Genomic DNA, 19453 nt, shown 5'->3' on the forward strand with positions numbered 1-19453 from the left:
TGTATTTGCTTTTTAAAATTGCCTGAAAATGTATGACTTTCCTTTTTATGCATCTATTGGCAATCTAGATCAAGTCTCATAATGTTTTCAGGTTTACTTTTTGTGCTTAAAAAATACAGTCCACTGAACTCACTTGGAAAATTATATTCAGTTCATAGAGACATAAGAGAATGCCGTTCTTGCACAGTAATACATTTGCTTTTCCTCCCTGTAACAATTCTTAATGGAAATCTAAGTGTATTGTGGTTTACCAGGAAATTAACCCCTATGGGCTGTGTAGGACTGATAGGAATTGAATTAACAGAGTTGGTAGCTCTTTGTAGAATGTGTCGTGGCAGCGCCATGGTTTGTAATGGCAAAGGATATTGAGCATAGGTATTTCGGGAGCATAATGGTACCCCAGCTTGTATGGAGTCAGGAAAAAGTGTCTCTCAAATTTTGTCCGAATTTAAGTTTCATCACTAGAAGGTAGAAATAGCAGAAACAAGGGGAAAAAAAGCCAACAGTCAAATTGCATGTTACGATTTCTTTGCGGCCATTGTTTCCTGGGAAGTTTTTAAGGAGTTGCACTGGGCAGCGGTTTCTCACAGGGTGTAAAATGAAGGTGGAAGCAATGTTTCTACCAAATGCAGTCGCTGCCGCGATCCGTTTAGACTTTCACAGCCATTTCCGTTACGCTGGTTTGTTTTGTCTCGATTGCATTTATAAGTTCCTATTTCAAACAGACTAAGCTAATGTTACAGTCATCCGCTTTCCTTTTCCTTGGTGGTGAGTGCAGACGGGTTGCCTTGTGTGCCGCGAGGTCCCTACCAGCCCGTGGTGCCCCACAGCGCTGCGAAGCTGGGCAGTGATGGATGCCAACATCTCTTTTGTAGCTGTTATTAAAGATGCTATCTTTAGCCGCAACACTGAAGTTACGCAACTTAATGTTCTGCGCGTATTAAAATATTAATGAAAACACAGGGTTGAAAACAATGAATGTGACCCAATATAAAAGGAAGCGTTTAATCAAAATTAAAATCTTCAGTAATGAAATCTGGCTGGCTTGATGTGCATTTGTGTTCATGCTGAGCATCACCCTCTGCTTCCTTTTGTTAATTCTGAATCAGACTTCTGGCTGCTGTTTTACCACATGGGGTGATCCAAAAACTTCATGCACTCCTTCCTGCCAGCAATAAGGCAGACTCTGCTAAGCGGCAACGTTTCTCTGATTTTTACTCAGTAGCACTTATTGCACATTAAATACTAACATATTGATCAATTGGCACATTGCCTGTGAATATCTCATAGAGATTGAAGCCAGAATAAGAGTCCAAATGCAGAAGTACTTTTCTGCATGATTTTATTGTCATTTACAACAACATATAAATCTCCAGGAGCTGCAATTCAGAGTTCCAGCGTGGTGAATTTGGTAATGTCCATTTGCTTACAAACCCATTTTTTGTTGTTGTAGCTATTAACTTCGCTACTTTTTGTAATGCTCTAGGTAGAATCTTACAATATTTGAAGCCTTCAGACAGTTGTCTAAATGAAGAGTTATCATTGTAAATCATGAAGACATCTGTCTAGAGATTTTTCAAATTCTGAGCAATAAAAAATTTAAGTGTATGGTATTGCACTGTGCTTCTTTATACTGAGAAAGCAGAATGATTCATATCTTAGAATATACCTGAAATAGAACAAACATTTGCCTATACCATTTGGGATCTAATTCAAAGTGGTTAATTGAATTAGATGAAGACTGTATTTCTCTATGACCTCCATATAAGGTGGTCTGTCATTTTTCCCTGAGGTGATTTCCTGGAATGTTCTCTAAAACCAGCAAAAGTAATTTGAAAAGGATATGACACTTGGCATAAATGTAATTTTGAAAAAGATTAGTTGTGTCTACTGTGTCAATTTACATCTTGAACATTTTAGAAGGTAAAGAAACAAAATGACATTACTATAAGAATGATATAGTCATGCATTTGGACATGCAGAGTATAATTAAGGAAACATCCAGGATCTAACCAAGGTATATCCTGCTCTATAGCAGTCTGGAGAGGTGAGAAAAGACGGTGGAGTTCTGTGGTTGGAAGTTCCTTTCAACAGAATAAAATCGTATATAATAGCAATAGAACAATAGAACACAATAAAAGTATATGTAACAGTTCAGCAACATTTTTGAGCAATGTGGCTTTGCTATGGAGTCTTCTGCCAACAAATGCTGTTCTTAGCTCTGCTGTTATTTAGAATTAGCCACTCAGCCGTATGAAGTGCCTGCATCTTGCACCTTCTGACTGAAGTTTCAGGCTTGACCTCAGACGTAATGGAGGAATACCATTTTCCAGAATATTAAAGAAGTGACTTAGTTGTTTGAGTGTGATAATGATACTGCATATTCTCTGATATTAAAATGTCATATTTTTCAACCACTTTAACAGCATAATGGGGAAGGAAATAGGGTCCTTTCAAAAAACATTGATTGTAGTGGTACAGTTATAACACGCTAAAATTTGAATGCTAAGCAGAAGGACACAACTAAAATTGTTGCCTTGAGGCAGGACCTTAGCAAAACAGTAGCTTACTGCATATACAGATTTAGGGCTATGCTGCAGAAGCATTATTATTGCAGGAGTGTGAATCTTTATTTCTTTGAAATCTTTCTTTATTTCTTGAAAAATTCTCCTCTGCTATGTTTTTGGCTTCTTCAGAGTGAAAGGATGATTATAAGCAATTGTATGAGCATCGGCCATTTAGGTCTTGCCTGTACTACAGAAACAGTGCTGCCGTAGTTTCATTGGCAAGTCTGTGGTACAGTTGCACCTCCTCTTTTAACAACACAAGTTAAGACAAATAGAGTTCCTTCAGGTTTGGCCTAATAAGGGATTTTCCAGCTTAGAGACTATAGGGAAGAGTCTTTTTTTCAAATCTCAAGGCAGCGTAGTTTGTTATTTGACAGCAACACCTTTTTAATCAATTGCAATCTGGCTCCATTTGCCAGGGCCATATATCCCAGCTTCAAGCTATTATTGAAAACTGCCTAAATGTTTGCTTCTGTCCTTGCTTCCTGTATTCTTTTATTTTTCTCCCTGGAATCCTGAGTTACAAGACAGTGGCATTTCTGGGTTGGTTTGTGTCTTCTTTCTTAAAAAGCAAAGCCATTCTGCTCGTGAGATAAGGTATGATAACTAGTTAAGAAAAAAACCAGCATTTTGGCGAGGGATCTTCTCAGCTTTTCTCTTTCATTGTTTGGTCTTTATATCTCTTGTCTCATTTCGGTTGCCTCTTTATGCTTTAATTTGGAGGGCCAAGACAAGGTCTCACTGCACCATCTAAATCTGATTCTTTTTCTCTGTTATAATCTGCTTTGAAGGAAGGCTAGTACAGCTGACAGTTCATTGCAAACTGGACATCAGGACCTCCCTGGCCTGTATCAGGAATAGCGTGGCCAGCAGGAGTAGGGAGGTGATGGTGCCTCTGTACTGGGCACTGGTGAGGCCTCACCTCGAGTACTGTGTTCAGTTCTGGGCCCCTCACTACAGGAAGGACATTGAGCTGCTGGAGCGCATCCAGAGGAGAGCCACCAAGCTGGTGAGGGGTCTAGAGAACAAGTCATATGAGGAGAGGCTGAGGGAACTGCTCATGTTTAGTTTGGAGAAGAGGAGGCTGAGGGGGGACCTCATTGCCCTCTACAACTACCTGAAAGGAGGTTGTAGAGAGGTGGGTGTTGGCCTCTTCTCCCAAGGGAATAATGACAGGACCAGAGGAAATGGTCTGAAGTTGCGGCAGGGGAGGTTTAGATTAGGTATTAGGAAGAAGTACTTTACTGAGAGAGTGGTCAGGCACTGGAACAGCCTGCCCAGGGAGGTGGTGGAGTCGCCATCCCTGGAGGTATTTAAGAAACGTGTCGACGTGGTGCTTCAGGGCATGCTCTAGTGCCTGAGATTGTTGGGTTGGGTGTTTTGTTTTGTGGTTTTTTTGGTGTTTGTTTGGGTTTTTGGGGGGGTTTGGGGGGTTTGTTTGGTGGTTTTGGGGGTTGGTTTTTTGTGTGTGTGTGTGTGTATGGTTGGACTCGGTGATCTCAAAGGTCCCTTCCAACCATGAAGATTCTGTGATTCTGTGACATTTACTTGGAGTGTACAGAAATAAAACCCTTTATTTACAGAACACCCCCAAATCCTTGGATTTAAAGTTATAAACCCTTCTTTGTCTAGGGAAAACTGATTTGTGATCTCCCAAAGACGCAGTTCTTCTGTGAGCTATGTCTAAAACTTCTTGATTTGTGTCCATAAGTTTGGAAATGTGCTGTTAGTCACTCTAAAAATATTGTCTGTAATTAAGCATGATTCAAATAACCCCAAAACTCTAAAATGAAATGTACAATAAAAAAATAATAATAGTAATTAAAAAGAAAATAACTACATATTTAGAACAAGTGAAGGGAAACTGTCTCTGCAGTCTGTACAAATGAATCTACTCTTTCAGAAGGTAAGTTCTGACTTACAGGTTGTACATGTCTTCTCCCAGACTATAATATGTGGCAGATGTTGAGAAGGATCACGTTTTGTACACAGTCAATCAAATTAATAATTAGGTCTGTTCTCCTGATCTATTTTCAATTTTCAATCAACCTAAGGGACACTCTCAGAGTCGCATGCCTGAGGCATCACGGATTCTTCAGGGTTTAATTAGGATTCCCAGTGCTGCAGCATGTTCCCTTAGGCCTGTCAGTTACCCTTCTCACAGGAGTTAAAATTACTCTTTATATGATTTATCAGATTTGGTCATTTAATTGATTCCCAATTCATCATCTAATTCATTTATACTTCCCTTTTCACACATGGAAATACTGTTATGGGATGACAGCTATGTTGCCCAGCAAGACTCCTGGCAATACTTAAAGCCCAAATCTTCAACTAGTGAAATAAAATCAGACTGATCGGGAGCGGTTTCTGTAAATTTTTGTCATCATAAATTTTTTATCATCAGTAACTTTCAGCCAATGGGTTTTACAGTAGTCTTTTTTGGAACCTGCTCCTTAAGCATGCGTTTCTTTCTATTAACAATTGTAAGTTTCTTAATGACTGAATGAAAAATAACGAATGACAATAAATATATTTATTTTCACTTCTTTATATTAATTCATTATTTTATTGGCAAATGCCTTGATATTTAATTGCTTTTGTGGTGTAGTGTATTGCTGGATTCAAGCATATCACTTGTATGCGTCATCAGCACTTTTTAATGATCCAGTAGGAGCAGCGCTCCTTGAGTTCTTTCTACTTTAATGGTTTAGAAGCATGCAGGTGTTACATTTGCTAACATGTATTGGTTAATATAACAAGGAATGATACTTTTTTCCAGAGAAGGTAACTATTGACCTTCAGTAGATAATAAAATCCCGGTTTGGTGGTGCTATATAAAAAGAAATCAATCAAATATATTACTCTTTAAAGAGAATACATTTTAAACCAACTTAAAGGTTACAGTAATTGAGGCAGTAGATTTTGTTAACATTTTAGAAGTGCGATCTAATTTCACTGATGCTATTTCATACACCTAACTGCGCTGCACCTTATGATCAGGTTCTTTACAAAAAGCAGCTCTTCTATCTGGAAACCTATTCAATGCGAATTCTTACACTGTGTAATCAGGGAAGTCCGATGCTGGAGGAGGGCTGGCTTTGTGAGAGAGTTAAACGGTTAGGCCACGTGTCTGGCGTTCCGTAGTTTTGAAGCTCAGAGAAGGGTGAAAGAAGATTAGAGATCTAGATACTGAACTGAGGGGCATCTGCTTGCCCCTGGAAGGCTCTTTAGTCTGACTGAGAAATGTGTAGCGAGATCCAATAGCTGAGGTCAAAGCGCTTCAAGGCAGGAATCAGATGAGAACTGAAAATGATGGAAGTGAGGAGCCCCAAGGCAGCCTGGCTGCTAGATGAAATTAATCACTGCCTGTTGGAGGCTCTCTAATATCATAGACATATTTTGAAACATTCAATGCCATATTGTTGGACTTGGTCACTGCATAAAATTATTGCCTGTATTATGTGAGTGATCTTGTTAGATGAACATAACAGTAATTTCTGACTATTTATAGCCTTACTACTTCTGTTCCATTTTAATGACTATGTACTGTAGTTAACACCAGTGTTAACCTGTTTTTAATGCCTTCAGAAGGGAAAAGAAATCATATATTTTTTTCAGGGAACCAGTTTTTGCCTTAACTTCACATGCCTGTATGGAAACTTTTAGGGGGTTGTCTTCAGAAAAGAATAATTCTCCAAGTTTTTGGTCAAGCCAGATAACATTCTTAAGCACTTTAATAAGATCTAAAATACATTTTGGTAACACACATACAGTTTTAAATCTGATCATGTGTGCATTTTTATTCTTTTTGAACATAAGTAGGTGCCATAACACTTCCCCGCTAGTGGCATGCATGTATTAAAAATGGTATTCTGACATCTGTATAAATCTCATGCCAGCAAAGTCTTTAAACCATAGTTCTGGCTGATGCTTGTAATTAAAATTAAGCACCTGTTTTGAAGCACCATTCCAACTGACAAACATCTTACAGTATATTTTAATGCCATAAATGTCTGCTGTGTGTCTGTAAGTTTGAATTACAACAAGTTCAGTAGGTAGTGGGGAAAAGGGATCGTTGCTGGTCCCAAATTGCAGGAACTATTCTGCTTTTTGAGTAAGCTCAATCCTAAGAAATATTTAGTTCATCTTTGATTATAGGTTCATGGGATTGGAACATTTATATAACCTCCTGAATCCCATTTTTAATTTTCCTGATTTTACAACATTTTACAGCAAGTGCACAGTGTTGTTGTTTTGTTCCTCATATTAGATGAAAACTTTCTTTGTAATACTGTTGTTTTGTTGGGGGAAGGAATGAGAAACATTGAAATACTTGTTATAAATTTACAGGAATTGAAATAATAGAATTGGTGGGTATTAAATAAAATAAAATCTATTACATAGGGGTTTTATAACAAAATTAACCAAAAGCAGGGCAGTGGGCCTTTAGCAGGGTTGCATTGATCAGCTTTAGCGCATACTTTGATGTTAGCACATTTTTATTTGCTTGGAGGAAACTTGCTTGTTAGTTGAGGTCTGGTTATTTTCTAAAACAATGTGAGGAACAAGCATTTCTTCTGTTTATTTCACTTTTCCCCACTTTTGAGTCATGTGCTAGAATACGAAGAAACATTTAAATTATGTTCATGCTGAAAGAGTGGAAAACGTTGGGATCTCTTTTGTTGTCCTACTTGTGTGACACTGACTCACTGATCACTCTCCAACACGTAGCCTTGCAAAGTAGTGTGTTTTGTCCAGGGCAATGCAGGAAAGTTAGCAGGAAGCAAGTCTGGATTCATCTCTTTTCAGAAGAATTGAAATGGATTAAGATTGCCTTAGTCTGATTATGAAACTGTACCCCAAACATCTTCATTTCCCTCTCTTCCTTTGTTCACTGGGTGACCATGGCTGTAATATCTTGGTTGATTCGGGATCCTGGATATATTTCAGTGCACTGCTTTGAACTGATCTAGCATGAAGTGTCTAGCCAGTCTGACTTGAATAGACCTGTAATCAAAATTTCCAGATTTTCTTATATCCAGTTCTTAAATGATACCACCTGTTAAAGCATGATATCCTCAATGTATGATGGTAATTAGTGTGTTCCGTACAAATTTGTTCTTTTCACTTATTGACTGAAGCTTTCTGGTTAGTTTCTTTTTTTGTGTGTTTTGCTTTGATTTGCCTTGTTGTCTTAGAACTAGATCACAGTTACTTAATGATAAACTCCAACAATAATCTGTCATAAATATTTGCAGTGTGTATGTGCAAAAAAACCCTCCCTACCTACATCCCATTTTACCCAGTAATGACTTCCTACTCTTTTTCATAGTAGCTAACGAAGAACTTAAGAAAAAAAAATGCCAGGTGCTACATTTTGAAAAGCACTGTTGAGGGTTTACACAAAAAATACTGTCTCTACTTAGGTTGCTTGTCAATAAAAAATAATCCTCAAGTGATTGCTAGTTCCTTTCTGCTCTAGGAAAGATTCTCTGGGGAAAGTACAATTGTTTTATTGATTGAATAGTACACAATATTAAATAGTTGCATGAGTAGTTGACTTTTAAGTGGACTTATAAAAGTTGTTCTTGAACCTGATTAGTTCAGCAGGCGTAGAATAAAAGTGTTTTAAGCACAAACACAGGAGCTCAGAGTTCACACAGCAAGATCACGGAGTGGTCCTAGCTGTGTAAGGACAATAATTATGATCATTATTTATGGTATTTTAGAAAATGCTAGGTTAGGGTAAGGTTTTAGAAAAGCTTACCCACAGTATGTCAGAAACGTAGAGGGAGGGGTTATATCTATGAAGGTTCTATGCAGAGTTTGTTAAATGAAGAAAAAAAGGCAAGCATAAGAACATGCTATACTGGATTACAAAGTATACTTCTAATATGTCTTCAAAAGGAAATGTATTCTCAATTTACAGTGAGCCTTGACTATGAAAGATAGAAAAGAAAAAAATGATTTTTTTTTTTTTCAGTAAGAGAAGAAAATTTTAAATTTATATCTTCATGCAAGATTGCCAGGGCCTGAGGCAAAAACCAGAGCATGTATCTACTTTACAGCTGCAAAAATAATTACATGACGACTATCTGAGGAGTAATCTCTAATGGATTACATTTTGTTAGCATTTCGTTATGTAATGTTAGAGCAAAAATAATTCATAGTAAATGGAAAAAAAAATACTTATTTTGATGTATCTATGGCCTGCACTTTTGATGTCCTCCTAAGGCATTCTATTAACCATTGGTTAATTTGTGAAAGGTCTTGGTTTACAGACAAAGTACTATGCTTGTAAAGCTGATATAAGACTAAGGAGTGTGGAAACTACTGAAGTAATTTGTTTTTATTATGCAAGTACTGGACTTCTTTGTTGCTTCAAAGGTGCTAAAAGCCATCTGAGGTGCTATCTGATAGGCTTTCCTCTTAGATTTGCAAGGTCTTTCAGACTTGAAAAGCACTTATGGTATATTAAGATCACTGCACTTGATTATTTTTTTTTTTAAACTTAAGGGCCCTTCTTTTTATCTTAGTTTGATCCAAGTGATGCAGTCTTTGGTAGTATTAAAGGCTTCTTACTTATGCTCAAGACACCCCTTTTGTTGTGTTGCAATAGAACTGTGGCGTAGCAAATAAACTCTTCTGCGCTTTCATGTGCTGTTGGCACTGGAAACTGGATATAGGGGGTTTCTTAGTAACTTGGTGCAACTTCTGTTTCTTCTTCTTTTATGTTCTTTAGTTTGGAGAAGTGAAAAAAAAGAAGTAATAATCTGATCAATGGCTCCAAGCCAGATCAAGCTTCTATTAAAGTAAATTGAAAAAACTCTTTGACTTCAGCAGAAGCAATGTCAGCCTAGCCACTTATGCTACATGATTTACTGTATCTGGATGGCTTGAGGGCTATTTGGGAACACAAGAAGTTGCATCTGGTTATGAATGCCATATTCAGTATAAACGGAATAAGTATATATAAGGCTTTCAGTGTATGTGAGTAGTATCTCAACACTCCTCTAACCAAATAATTTGATGTATCCAATTTTGATGCATAATTATTTAGGGGAATATAGTAAGGAAGCTGTAGGAGAATGCAGGTTAAACTTAATAAAGTTTTGTTGAAAGCAGAAGGGAAGCTAAAAGATTGGTCTTTCGACTTGCCTTTCAAATAACTAAAAATTACGTAATTCCCCTTTTCTGAAAACATAGTATTTCCCTTAGATATAACCTGGATTGATTTTATAGCTGAAAACATTGTCAGTTTTCTCTAGTCCGTAAAATGAAAACATCCATGTGTTTTGCTTTTTAGAGAGAGAAATTCGTTGTTATTAGATGGAACTTTCTTGGGTTTTTGCACACCAAGCAATAGGTCCATGGTTGTGGTTGTGTTTTTGTAATAAACTTTCTACGCTAGGTCGGTTGGAGAGACTTAGTTCATCCAAGAGAACACGGTCATCCAATAGCATCTCACTGTTGTAGGTTAGATGACCTCCAGAAGTCCCTTCCAACCTAAATTATTATAATTTCTCTGTGAAGTCCTATCATTCTCTTGTATTAGTTTGTATTGTTAAAGTGATAGAGACATTTTATCCTTGATTATCCTCTTTCAGTGCATCAGTATATCCTAATTCCAGGGCATCCAGAAATCTCAATAATTAAACTGAAATCTTTGAAATGTGAGTGCTTCAGTATGGAAGGGGATTGGTAAATTCAGATGATGTCTGGTGAGATCTGCAATATACTTTAGTCTTGTTGGCACACAGCTCTTCCTACTTACTTCCAGAAATTATATTCTGTTTCTAGAATAGTGGTAAAATATTCTGTATTTATTGCTTTTGATTCCCATCTATACTTCTATATCAATCTGAAACTTTCCCTGTTGTGTATTATGTTGTAATGAGCCAAGCTGGACACATAGGCCTACTGATTATTGACAGGGCTATTTGCCAAGAATCCTCCAAAACAAAGAACTACTGAGTCGGTTTTGCTCCCTCCCTTTATTTTAGATTAGCATTGCAGAAAGAAGATGTGAGAAAGGTATATACCTGTGTCCCAAAGTAGATAACCCATTTACCCTCAGACCATTTTAAAAAGTCTTAACAGTATGAAAGACCTTACAGAGAGGAATGGTTTGGTGGCAGTGCTGTACCTGCCAATCTGTAAGCACACCCACATTCCTTAACATCTAACAATAAATCACACCTCGCTTTGAAGTAGCATTAACAAACAAACCACTATTCAGTAGTGAATGTCTATGTATCTGTGATCCATGGCTTGGGAGATAGATTTATTTTTTTTTTACTGCAGATTCTTGGCACTATTTACTGTTGACACAAGATTGTTGCAGGTACCAAGAGTGACAGATAGCTTTGTCAAAATCCTAAGAGTCCTTTGGTTATAATGTACTTTTCCATTACCGTATCCTTTGTTCAGTGGATGGAGTAACAGCAGTGGAGAGGACTAGAATGTTGTATTTGTTATCTTTTGAGTTACTTATTTTTAGATTAAACCTAATGCCACTTACTTGGCAAGATTTAGGAATGCCATTATTCTGTTAATGTGTGTCCCTGTGTAGTGGTCTGCGGAGCACAGTATGATGTCTCTCCTCTCCCAAAAAGAAAAATAATCACACAGCTATTGATAAAACGCCTAGGAGGTGATTGGAGGGAACTAGAGTTTCTTAGGCCTGGGCCTGGCCAAATGATGAGAAAGAACAAATTCTAGTAATGAGGCCACAATAAAAACAATTATTTTTTTTTTGCTATGAAAAGGTAGTAAAATTAACTTCTTCCAAATGAAGGATGTGGTCCTAGCTTAGGCTGAGGGAAGACTCCTAGAGATCAGGAAATATTTTAATTATTTAATTTTTTTTTTACTTGAAAAAGACACAAGGCAAATTGCAAAGATGAGTTTGGCTAAGGCTGAACAAATGTTTGGCATCCAATAATGTCATCAAAGAACTGGGAAGTTTCGTTAGTTTGTTCATTTTTGCCATAAACTCAGGGATGGGTGCAATTCATATGGCCAGTGGCCGATCTTTAACCGTAAACCTTTGAGTTACTGGCAGGCTGACCTTGAGTCTCAGAGAAAGAGGAGCAGAAAGCAATCTCTGCAGTGCTTCTCCCAAGTGACGTTCTACCTGAGAAGAGGACATTGTAACTTCTTCAGCTGTGATAAGAATCCTGTGCTTATGCTCTAGGCAGATACTGTGCCAATACTGCCAGCGAGGCAGCTCTTTGGTGCGCACGGTCCTGTTTGTGTCAGCCTTTCACCTCTGTCTGTGCTAGTCACTTGGCTTGTATGTTGGAGGTTAAATATGAGTTGTACATGGGTTTTCCGTGTTACTGTGTGGACATACCAGAGACCATCTGCAGATGCCAAAGGAAATCAATTAATTGAATTGTTCATTAATATAAAATACGACATCAGGGACCATTAAAAGCCAAAACGAAATACTTTGCTGTGCTTTTGATGTATTGTTGGGAAATTTTTTACTTAATTTTCTTTATTCTTTCAGTTTTACGGGATGACTTCAGACAAAATCCATCAGATGTAATGGTAGCTGTGGGTGAACCTGCAGTGATGGAGTGCCAGCCACCAAGAGGTCACCCAGAACCCACTATATCGTGGAAAAAAGATGGGACCCCTCTAGATGACAAAGATGAGAGAATTACAGTAAGTGTAAAAAGTTTTTCAAAGAACTCAAAAATCAACTAATCTAAAATTACTAGTCTTTTGAGCATGTGGGGCATCCAGCCATGCCGTACTTTCTGGGATCGATCCTTTGCTTGCCTCAGAGGCAAGGCTAGTTTGCATTTAGCTTGGAATGCATCCTCTAGTCTGGTACTACTTCATTGCAGAGTGTGCATTTGTTTGTTAAAGAGGACCATGCAAAACCAATGTTCTTCTCTTCCTTGGAGGAATTAAAAGCTTGTGGAAATGAAATTCATTATATTTGTCACTGTCCTATAATTTTCTTGCCTTTTATCCACCTACAAGTTTCTGCAACCTGTAATATCTGCCCTCTTTGGAAGGAGGAACTACTAGTAGTCTTAAGTGAGACCTTCCTTTGTAATTCTGTTGAAAAGAATCCGTGCAGATAAATTGTGCATTGTATTAGACAGGGTAAGAAGGTTTTTGCGATATAGTCGCATTTCTTTAGAGAGATGATGGTTTGTCCTACCCTCTCAAATTAAGCTGTTTTCTCGTTAGAGGTGTTGTCATACTCATTTGTATCTGTAGCTTGCTGAATACAGTGCACAGTTATTCAAGAATATGGATAAAGCAGCTTCTCAAATCAGAAAACTATCCTTCGTTTAATTTTTGACATGTGAAACAATAAGCTACTGAGCCTACATGGCTTGAAGAAATGTCATTAAAAAATGAGTTGGAAATCATTTATATGCTGCCAACATGGTGATACAAAACATCTTTCCATATGGTGAGAAACCGTATCATCTGAAAGCACATACCATATAGGATCCTTTTGGTACTGCAAAGATTATGAGCATAAAACAAGATCAGAGGCACATACAATTTATATACCTCAATCGTATGCTGAAATGATGGAAATTTTTAATGGAAGAACACTTAAACCCCAGCAACCTAAGTAAAAAATTACCATTTAAATTTAAATTGCCTGTTGTTCCATTTTTTTTTTTACAAACCAGACAAAGCTCAGGCATTCTGTAGTTGTGGCATATGCATACATTTAAATTTTTAAGTACCCTTCTGAACCTATACTGATTGCTGACTATTAACTCAATTCCTCCAATCATACTTGCTAAGAACTTGCAATTTCCTTTTCAAATCTCCTTCCCACTGTGACAAGTCAATTGACCTGAGATAAAGAGAAGATTCCAGTGGTACCGTTTTTTTCAGGAAATGCTTTCTAAACTTGCATTTTCTATTGCTATAGTTTATTCTCTTGAAGGATTTTCAGGTGTTGCCCATTAAGTACATTTCTTTCGTTATACATGAAAACTGCTCTTCTCCCAGCTGCCGGAACAAAGACATACCCAGAACAAAAGCTAATATTGCTGACTGGCAGTGCCACCTGTATGTATTAAAACTGTGCTTACAATGGAATAAAGACCCTCACTTTGGTTTTCTTTTCTGGTGATTGTATCAAATGCTCACCTACACAGTATTCTTTCACCATGACATCTGGTGGAGTTATTTTGTGTTACCAGTTTCTGCTTCCAAAATAAAACAAATGAGTTTTGATGTAGGTGTAGATATACACTTGTTTCACGTGGCCAAATGAGTGTTTGTTTTCAGAGGTGTAAATTAACAGTGCTGTGATAGCTAGCTCAACTGCATTCATTTACGTCATATTTGCCTGGCATTGTCTTAAGCAGCACTATTTATATCATGGCTGCTTTCTCACACAGGCAAGAGACCGAAGCTACATTGTAATGCAGATTTGCATCGACTTACAGCTGTAGCAGGATCTTGCCAAGTGGATAAATATGCATTCAGATGTACGTCTTAACAGCTTTGCAGTACCCATCTGTATCATCTTGCTAGTGGCTGGGAGGCAAGGGGAGATTGGGATCTGGAATGGACAACACAGGAAAGGACAGATGGGCAAAAAACATTAATTCTGAAACCTGATTTAGAATTATTCCATTTCTGTTAACTTATCTCCTTTAGGTCATTTCGATTTCAGTTTAGCAACAGGAACATAAAGAATTAGGAGAGTACAACAGCTGAAATAAGGATGAAGTTGTTGGGGTTTAAGCGATAGATTTCATTTTTGCGTTAAATCAACGTGTTTTTTTTTTTAAAAATATGTTTTTCCTATAAATGCCTATATTTTAAACGAACATCTACATTCATTTTATAGCAAAATTATCATTGACTCAGTGATACTAAATTTCAGGTAATACAGTATACAGGTGTCACCTTCCTCTTTTTAAGCCATGAAATTACCAGATCAGAAAATGTCAGACTATGTGTGTTGATGTTCAATATATGCACATCAGGTCAAGGACCTCACTTTGGGACAACAGTACCAGTGGGAATTTAATCAATGAAAATACTTTAGTGGCTCCACTTCTAAAGCATATCCAGTTGTTTTCGTTCTTAAAGGCTTGTTGATCTTTAACTCATTGCTATTTTAAGAGTTCTGTAAGTGTCCAAGGCTGTTTAAAGCATTTCATATTAATGTTTTCCTTTCTGACAAGAGATTTTAAAAAAATAGTAAGATTGTCCTTTTTTATGGAATAAGGAATGATGCTTGACACCTCTTTTTTGGTTCATATGTATACTTTCTTCAAAAAGATGGTATGTCCATGGAGCAACCTTGTGTTTAGTATATGGAAGCTTTTTTTCTCATCTGCAATGATAATGTTGATCTTTGAGTCAGCAGAACTGGGTTTTAAAGACTGAGTATTAAGGGTGCCGGAGGTGGTGGCTTGGTTTCTGACAGAGAGTTTGAAGCAAGAGATATAGATAAATAGCAGTTAAATAAGATCCAAGTTAAGGCATAACTTCCTCTGGAATGCAATAAAAAGAAAATATTATTTTGTCCTGGTAGAGTTAAGGAAATCGATATGTTTATGTAGGTGAGATAATAAAAATCAAAGTAGTCTTTGCATATTTTTGGTCCATTTGTAGGGCAAATAAATGTGCTTTGAAGAGAAATAAATTTATATATCTTTCAGGTTATAAGCAGTAGTGAACGGAACAAATAAGAAATGAAAGTAAGGGTATGGGCACAGCGATCTGTGATGGGGATTATAGGAACAGACATTTTCTTTGAGTGCAGCTCTCCCAGTACTGCTCAGTTTCAGTCAGGCTCGCTTTAGGCTCTTCAGTGTACACATGTCCACTGGGAGCATATGATGAAGAATCACCATCAAAACATTTTTTTTTTCTCTCTGCTCTTGAGTCTGTTGTCTATAAACAGTTTTCTCAGTGCATTGGAGCTAAGCATGATTTTTCTTATGTGTATTCTTTACACCACAGTATGAAAGCATATGCTTGATGTGGCTGATCCCTCTCCATATATTTATTACAAATGAAGCGGGAATGACAGTCTTGCGTGTGAAGCAAATGCTTATCTTTAACTTAATTTGTTGAATTGAAAAGCAATTATCATGAGGCCAGAGCAGAACCAGTGCGATTCTGTGCTCATCTAGTTAATTTTTCTCCTGGGATTACTGTGAAATCAAGAATCCCTTCTATAATATATTTAGCTGAAAAGGAGTGCTTCAGTGCAGTCCAGTGAATCGCTCTGATTTCTCACTGCAAACAGTGTAAATAATAAAACATATTTTTCCACTTTCTGAAATGTTCCATCTGCACTAGGAGAGGCTGGGCGACTCTCCTCTTGGAGCTGAGACACGGTGGGGAAAGAAGATAGAAAGCCTTGTCTGCAAGAGAGCGAGAAGGGAGCTCACTGGGGTGGGGAAGTGCCTCAATCTGTTTCCAGCCCTTGGTGGTGTTTACGCCTTTGGAATCGCTGTCTTGCCAGGTGAAGTTCATAGGCCCACAAATTGCTGGGAGCGAGGATCTAGGCCAGGACTCCAGGCTCCTAGGTGTCCTCACCAGGAACAGGCCTGCTGCCAGCCCCATCAGTCTAGCCATCTCCTTTGCGTGGCAGCCCAGTGTCATTAGGATGTAGCCACGTGTTTCAGGCACTTACTTTGGTGCCGAAAGCTATGAGTTTGCATTCCCTTAGGCTGAGGAGGAAGTGCAGTCAGTCTCCCAAGTTTCTGCTGACTGCTGTAATCACTGGGCTTGGTCTTTCCAAACGTATTTTGTCTAGATAGAGTTGGCAGGAGCATCAGTGGCTGCGAGTGCCATTAGCAATGACTTGCTTGGGCACTCAGGAATTGCAGTGAATATTGGTTGCTTGAAAGCCTGTGAATTTCTCCAGTGTGTCTCCATTCACTTCTCAGCCATCGTCCCGTTGTATCCCAAAAACCTCCCACTGCTTTCCCAAATGGTGTCCCCACTGCCTTCCTACTACACACCACTGCAATGAAATTCCCACCTTATTCCCCATCCATTTTCTCCATTGCATAAACTGCCCTTGGTTCCTTCCGCCCAGCCTTTTTCTCCCACCTGTCTAGCCTCACTGTATCATCTGATTAGTGCTAACCACTTGTGTGGAGGCAATGATTTGGAAGCTCAGATAAGCAAAACCTCCTGCTGTATGCTGTAATGTAAAGACACTCTCCCTTTGGTTTTGCTGATGTAAATGGCTGGTATGCCATGATTTGTAATGAACGTGGTGTTGTCTGTCTGCATTAGGTTTACTCAGAGCCTCCCTTAAGGAACTGTGTTGCTGCTCCATCTTCTTTGTGAATACCAAATGCAATTGCCTGTACATAAGATGCTGACATCAGTAATGTAACCAAGATGGTGGGGCCTTTGAGCATATCTTTAGGCAAAAACCAGCAATAATTACAGACTCTCAGGAGCACAAAGTGTTCAAAGAACACTTTGTGGATCTCCCATCTAGACAGGGCAACCTCCATCTGCTTTTGGATATGTCTCTCAATTTGTCTCATATTTTAGGGGCAATGCGTGCATAATTAACTAAGCCTCAATAAAATCAGGATGCTGTCAGAGTGCCTGTAATTATCGATACTTTCCAATGGGAGAATGTATACATACCTTGCATAAGCTCTGGAGCAAGTTGATGTTTGAGCCAGGTTTGGAGGTCAGGATTTCACAGCCATTTCTGTTTCTGCTCTGTGACCAGTAGTAGCCCATGCTTCAGAAAGCTTTCCAATTGTTCACATGAAGTCATGGTGTAGGTGGTAGACGAAAAAAAGCTCTGCATACTGAACACGAAATTTTAATAGGTAAAATCTTTTACATATACATGAAAAAGGATGCTGGTACCTAAAAAAGAAATCCTTTGTAATTGAATACAAAAAGCAAAGCCTTTGCATTGAAACTTTGGTGCAGCACTGTGATTGCAATTTCCCCCTCTTTCGTATTAACTCTTATCTATCATTTATCCTGAATCATCCTCATTTGATTTTTAAAAGAAAAAGCTTGAGAAGCCATTTATCTTTCCTTGTTCAAGTTTCCTAGCTTTTAAGATCAAAGTTATGGGATGAATAATGCATACAGGTTTTCATTCCTTTTTTGTGTGTCTGTCTTGTGACATCAACAGTTTCGAATGACTTACACTCTTATTTTAGATAAGTTGTAACTTGAATTCTTGATTCCTGTTTTGTTTCCTGGCCTTTAAATAGTACATCACAAATACGAAGCATTTATTTTGTGTCACACAATGCTATTTTTACACGAGTGAGTGACGAAATTGTTTTCTACAAAATGTGAAAACAAAGCCTCTGATCTTCTGCTGTGACAGGAAAACCTCCTTAAAGGTACCATCCATAGGAAAATGTTTTATTTATTTGCCCTTAATTTTTTGTTAATGAGTTGTCAAAGAGAACTTGGTTCATTCATTGTGAACGGTGGAGACAATTCACAGCCTCGTTGTGCTTTGGCAAGTTTAAAACTACCTAGGTGATCCCAACCTGATCTTGTTGATAACAAGAAATGAAAAAGAAATGGAAGAAATACTATGCTTATCAGTTAAAAAGGAAAAGAGAAAGGTTTGTTCATATTGGAGGGAACAGTGGAAAAAGCAGAAATTAATTCCCTATTTAGGAAAGGGACCTCTCCTTCCCAAGTTAAATTGCAGTGGGAAAAATTGCAGAAGGGAGGTGAATGAAGAAAAAGGAAACAGAAATTGATCAAATTTGTTACTCTTTGTGCTGTGCAGGAGTGACAGTCTTAAAGGTTTAAAACGGTGATGCTCCTGACACAAATCATACTGTTACAGTGCCACTCCAAATTAATTCAAGATGTTTATCCTTATTTCATTCCTCTCTATTTCTCTTTTTTCTAGCCTCCTCTCTTTTTTTTCACTAATTTATTAATCGTTTATCTCTTAACATCTTAATCTCTCCAAATTGTGTATTTTAGAAACACAGCAAAAGAATGCATATTCCTCTAGAAGATATAATGCTGATGGTAACATAGTCTGTCCTATGGAGAGCTGCATGAAAGATCGTGGCCTAGATACACAGCATACAAAGCAGTGGGGGTGAGGGGAAGGGGGGGTGCAAGTACCTACAGTTCAGGGTTTTATTTCATTTTAATTGTTTTTCTTTTTTTGGGGCAGATTAAAGGGCAAGCAGCAATTTCCTATATGCCCCAGGAGGGTTAGAAAGAGAAGTGTATTTTTTCTTCTGATTCCCAATACATATTTGTTGCCCCCCAGCAATTTCCTTTTTTCCCAGTCCTTTTTCTTCATTCTGTCTCTTTTTCTCACTCCCTGAGAGGGTTGGCTTCCCACTCTACTTTTCTTTTCCTTCATCTGCTGATTCCTACAATGGTGGCTTCCTTGAGGATCAAGAGTAGTTTTTGTTCATGATTTATATTTCTTCTGGTATTAATATTGCTTCCTCTGGCAACATAACTGGAGCTGCTGTGAGTTAACTTGGCACCCCAAGGGGAAAAAAATGGAAAAGACTGTGAAAAATAATTTGGAACCACACAGCTGTCCCAGAGGATAGTGAGAATGGCTTTAAATCCTGCTGTTTCTTGCTCTTAGTTTTTAAAAAACATGACATTGTTTTCCTGTGTTCATGCTTAAAGCTCTGTTTCAAGGTCCTCCTGCTGGAGTCTCTCTTCTCTCCAGATTCCACAAATCATTGAAAAGGTGTCTTCTGGATCATCTCCCTTGTCTTCTGTTCTGACCATGGCATGTACTTCTGCTGTCTTCTACATTATCATCAGGGCACCTTTCCCATCTTCCTCCTCAATTCTCTCTGCGTGCCTGCCTTTTTCCCTGCTGTGTCTAAACCACTCGAGTTTCCACATCTGCACAACCACTCTTTCTGTGTTAAGAC

General features: G+C 38.1%; 1 protein-coding gene across 1 annotated transcript in view; it reads left to right on the forward strand.

Annotated features, from left to right (window-relative positions):
* Nucleotides 1-19453, forward strand: part of ROBO1 (roundabout guidance receptor 1) — a 531127-nt gene that overhangs the window by 405279 nt on the left and 106395 nt on the right. Inside the window, exon 4 of the mRNA XM_074148742.1 lies at nt 12085-12242. Coding sequence (XP_074004843.1) covers nt 12085-12242 — 158 coding nt within the window. The remainder of the gene's footprint in view (nt 1-12084; nt 12243-19453) is intronic.

Source organism: Numenius arquata, chromosome 1, assembly GCF_964106895.1.
Source record: "Numenius arquata chromosome 1, bNumArq3.hap1.1, whole genome shotgun sequence".
NCBI lineage: Eukaryota > Metazoa > Chordata > Aves > Charadriiformes > Scolopacidae > Numenius > Numenius arquata.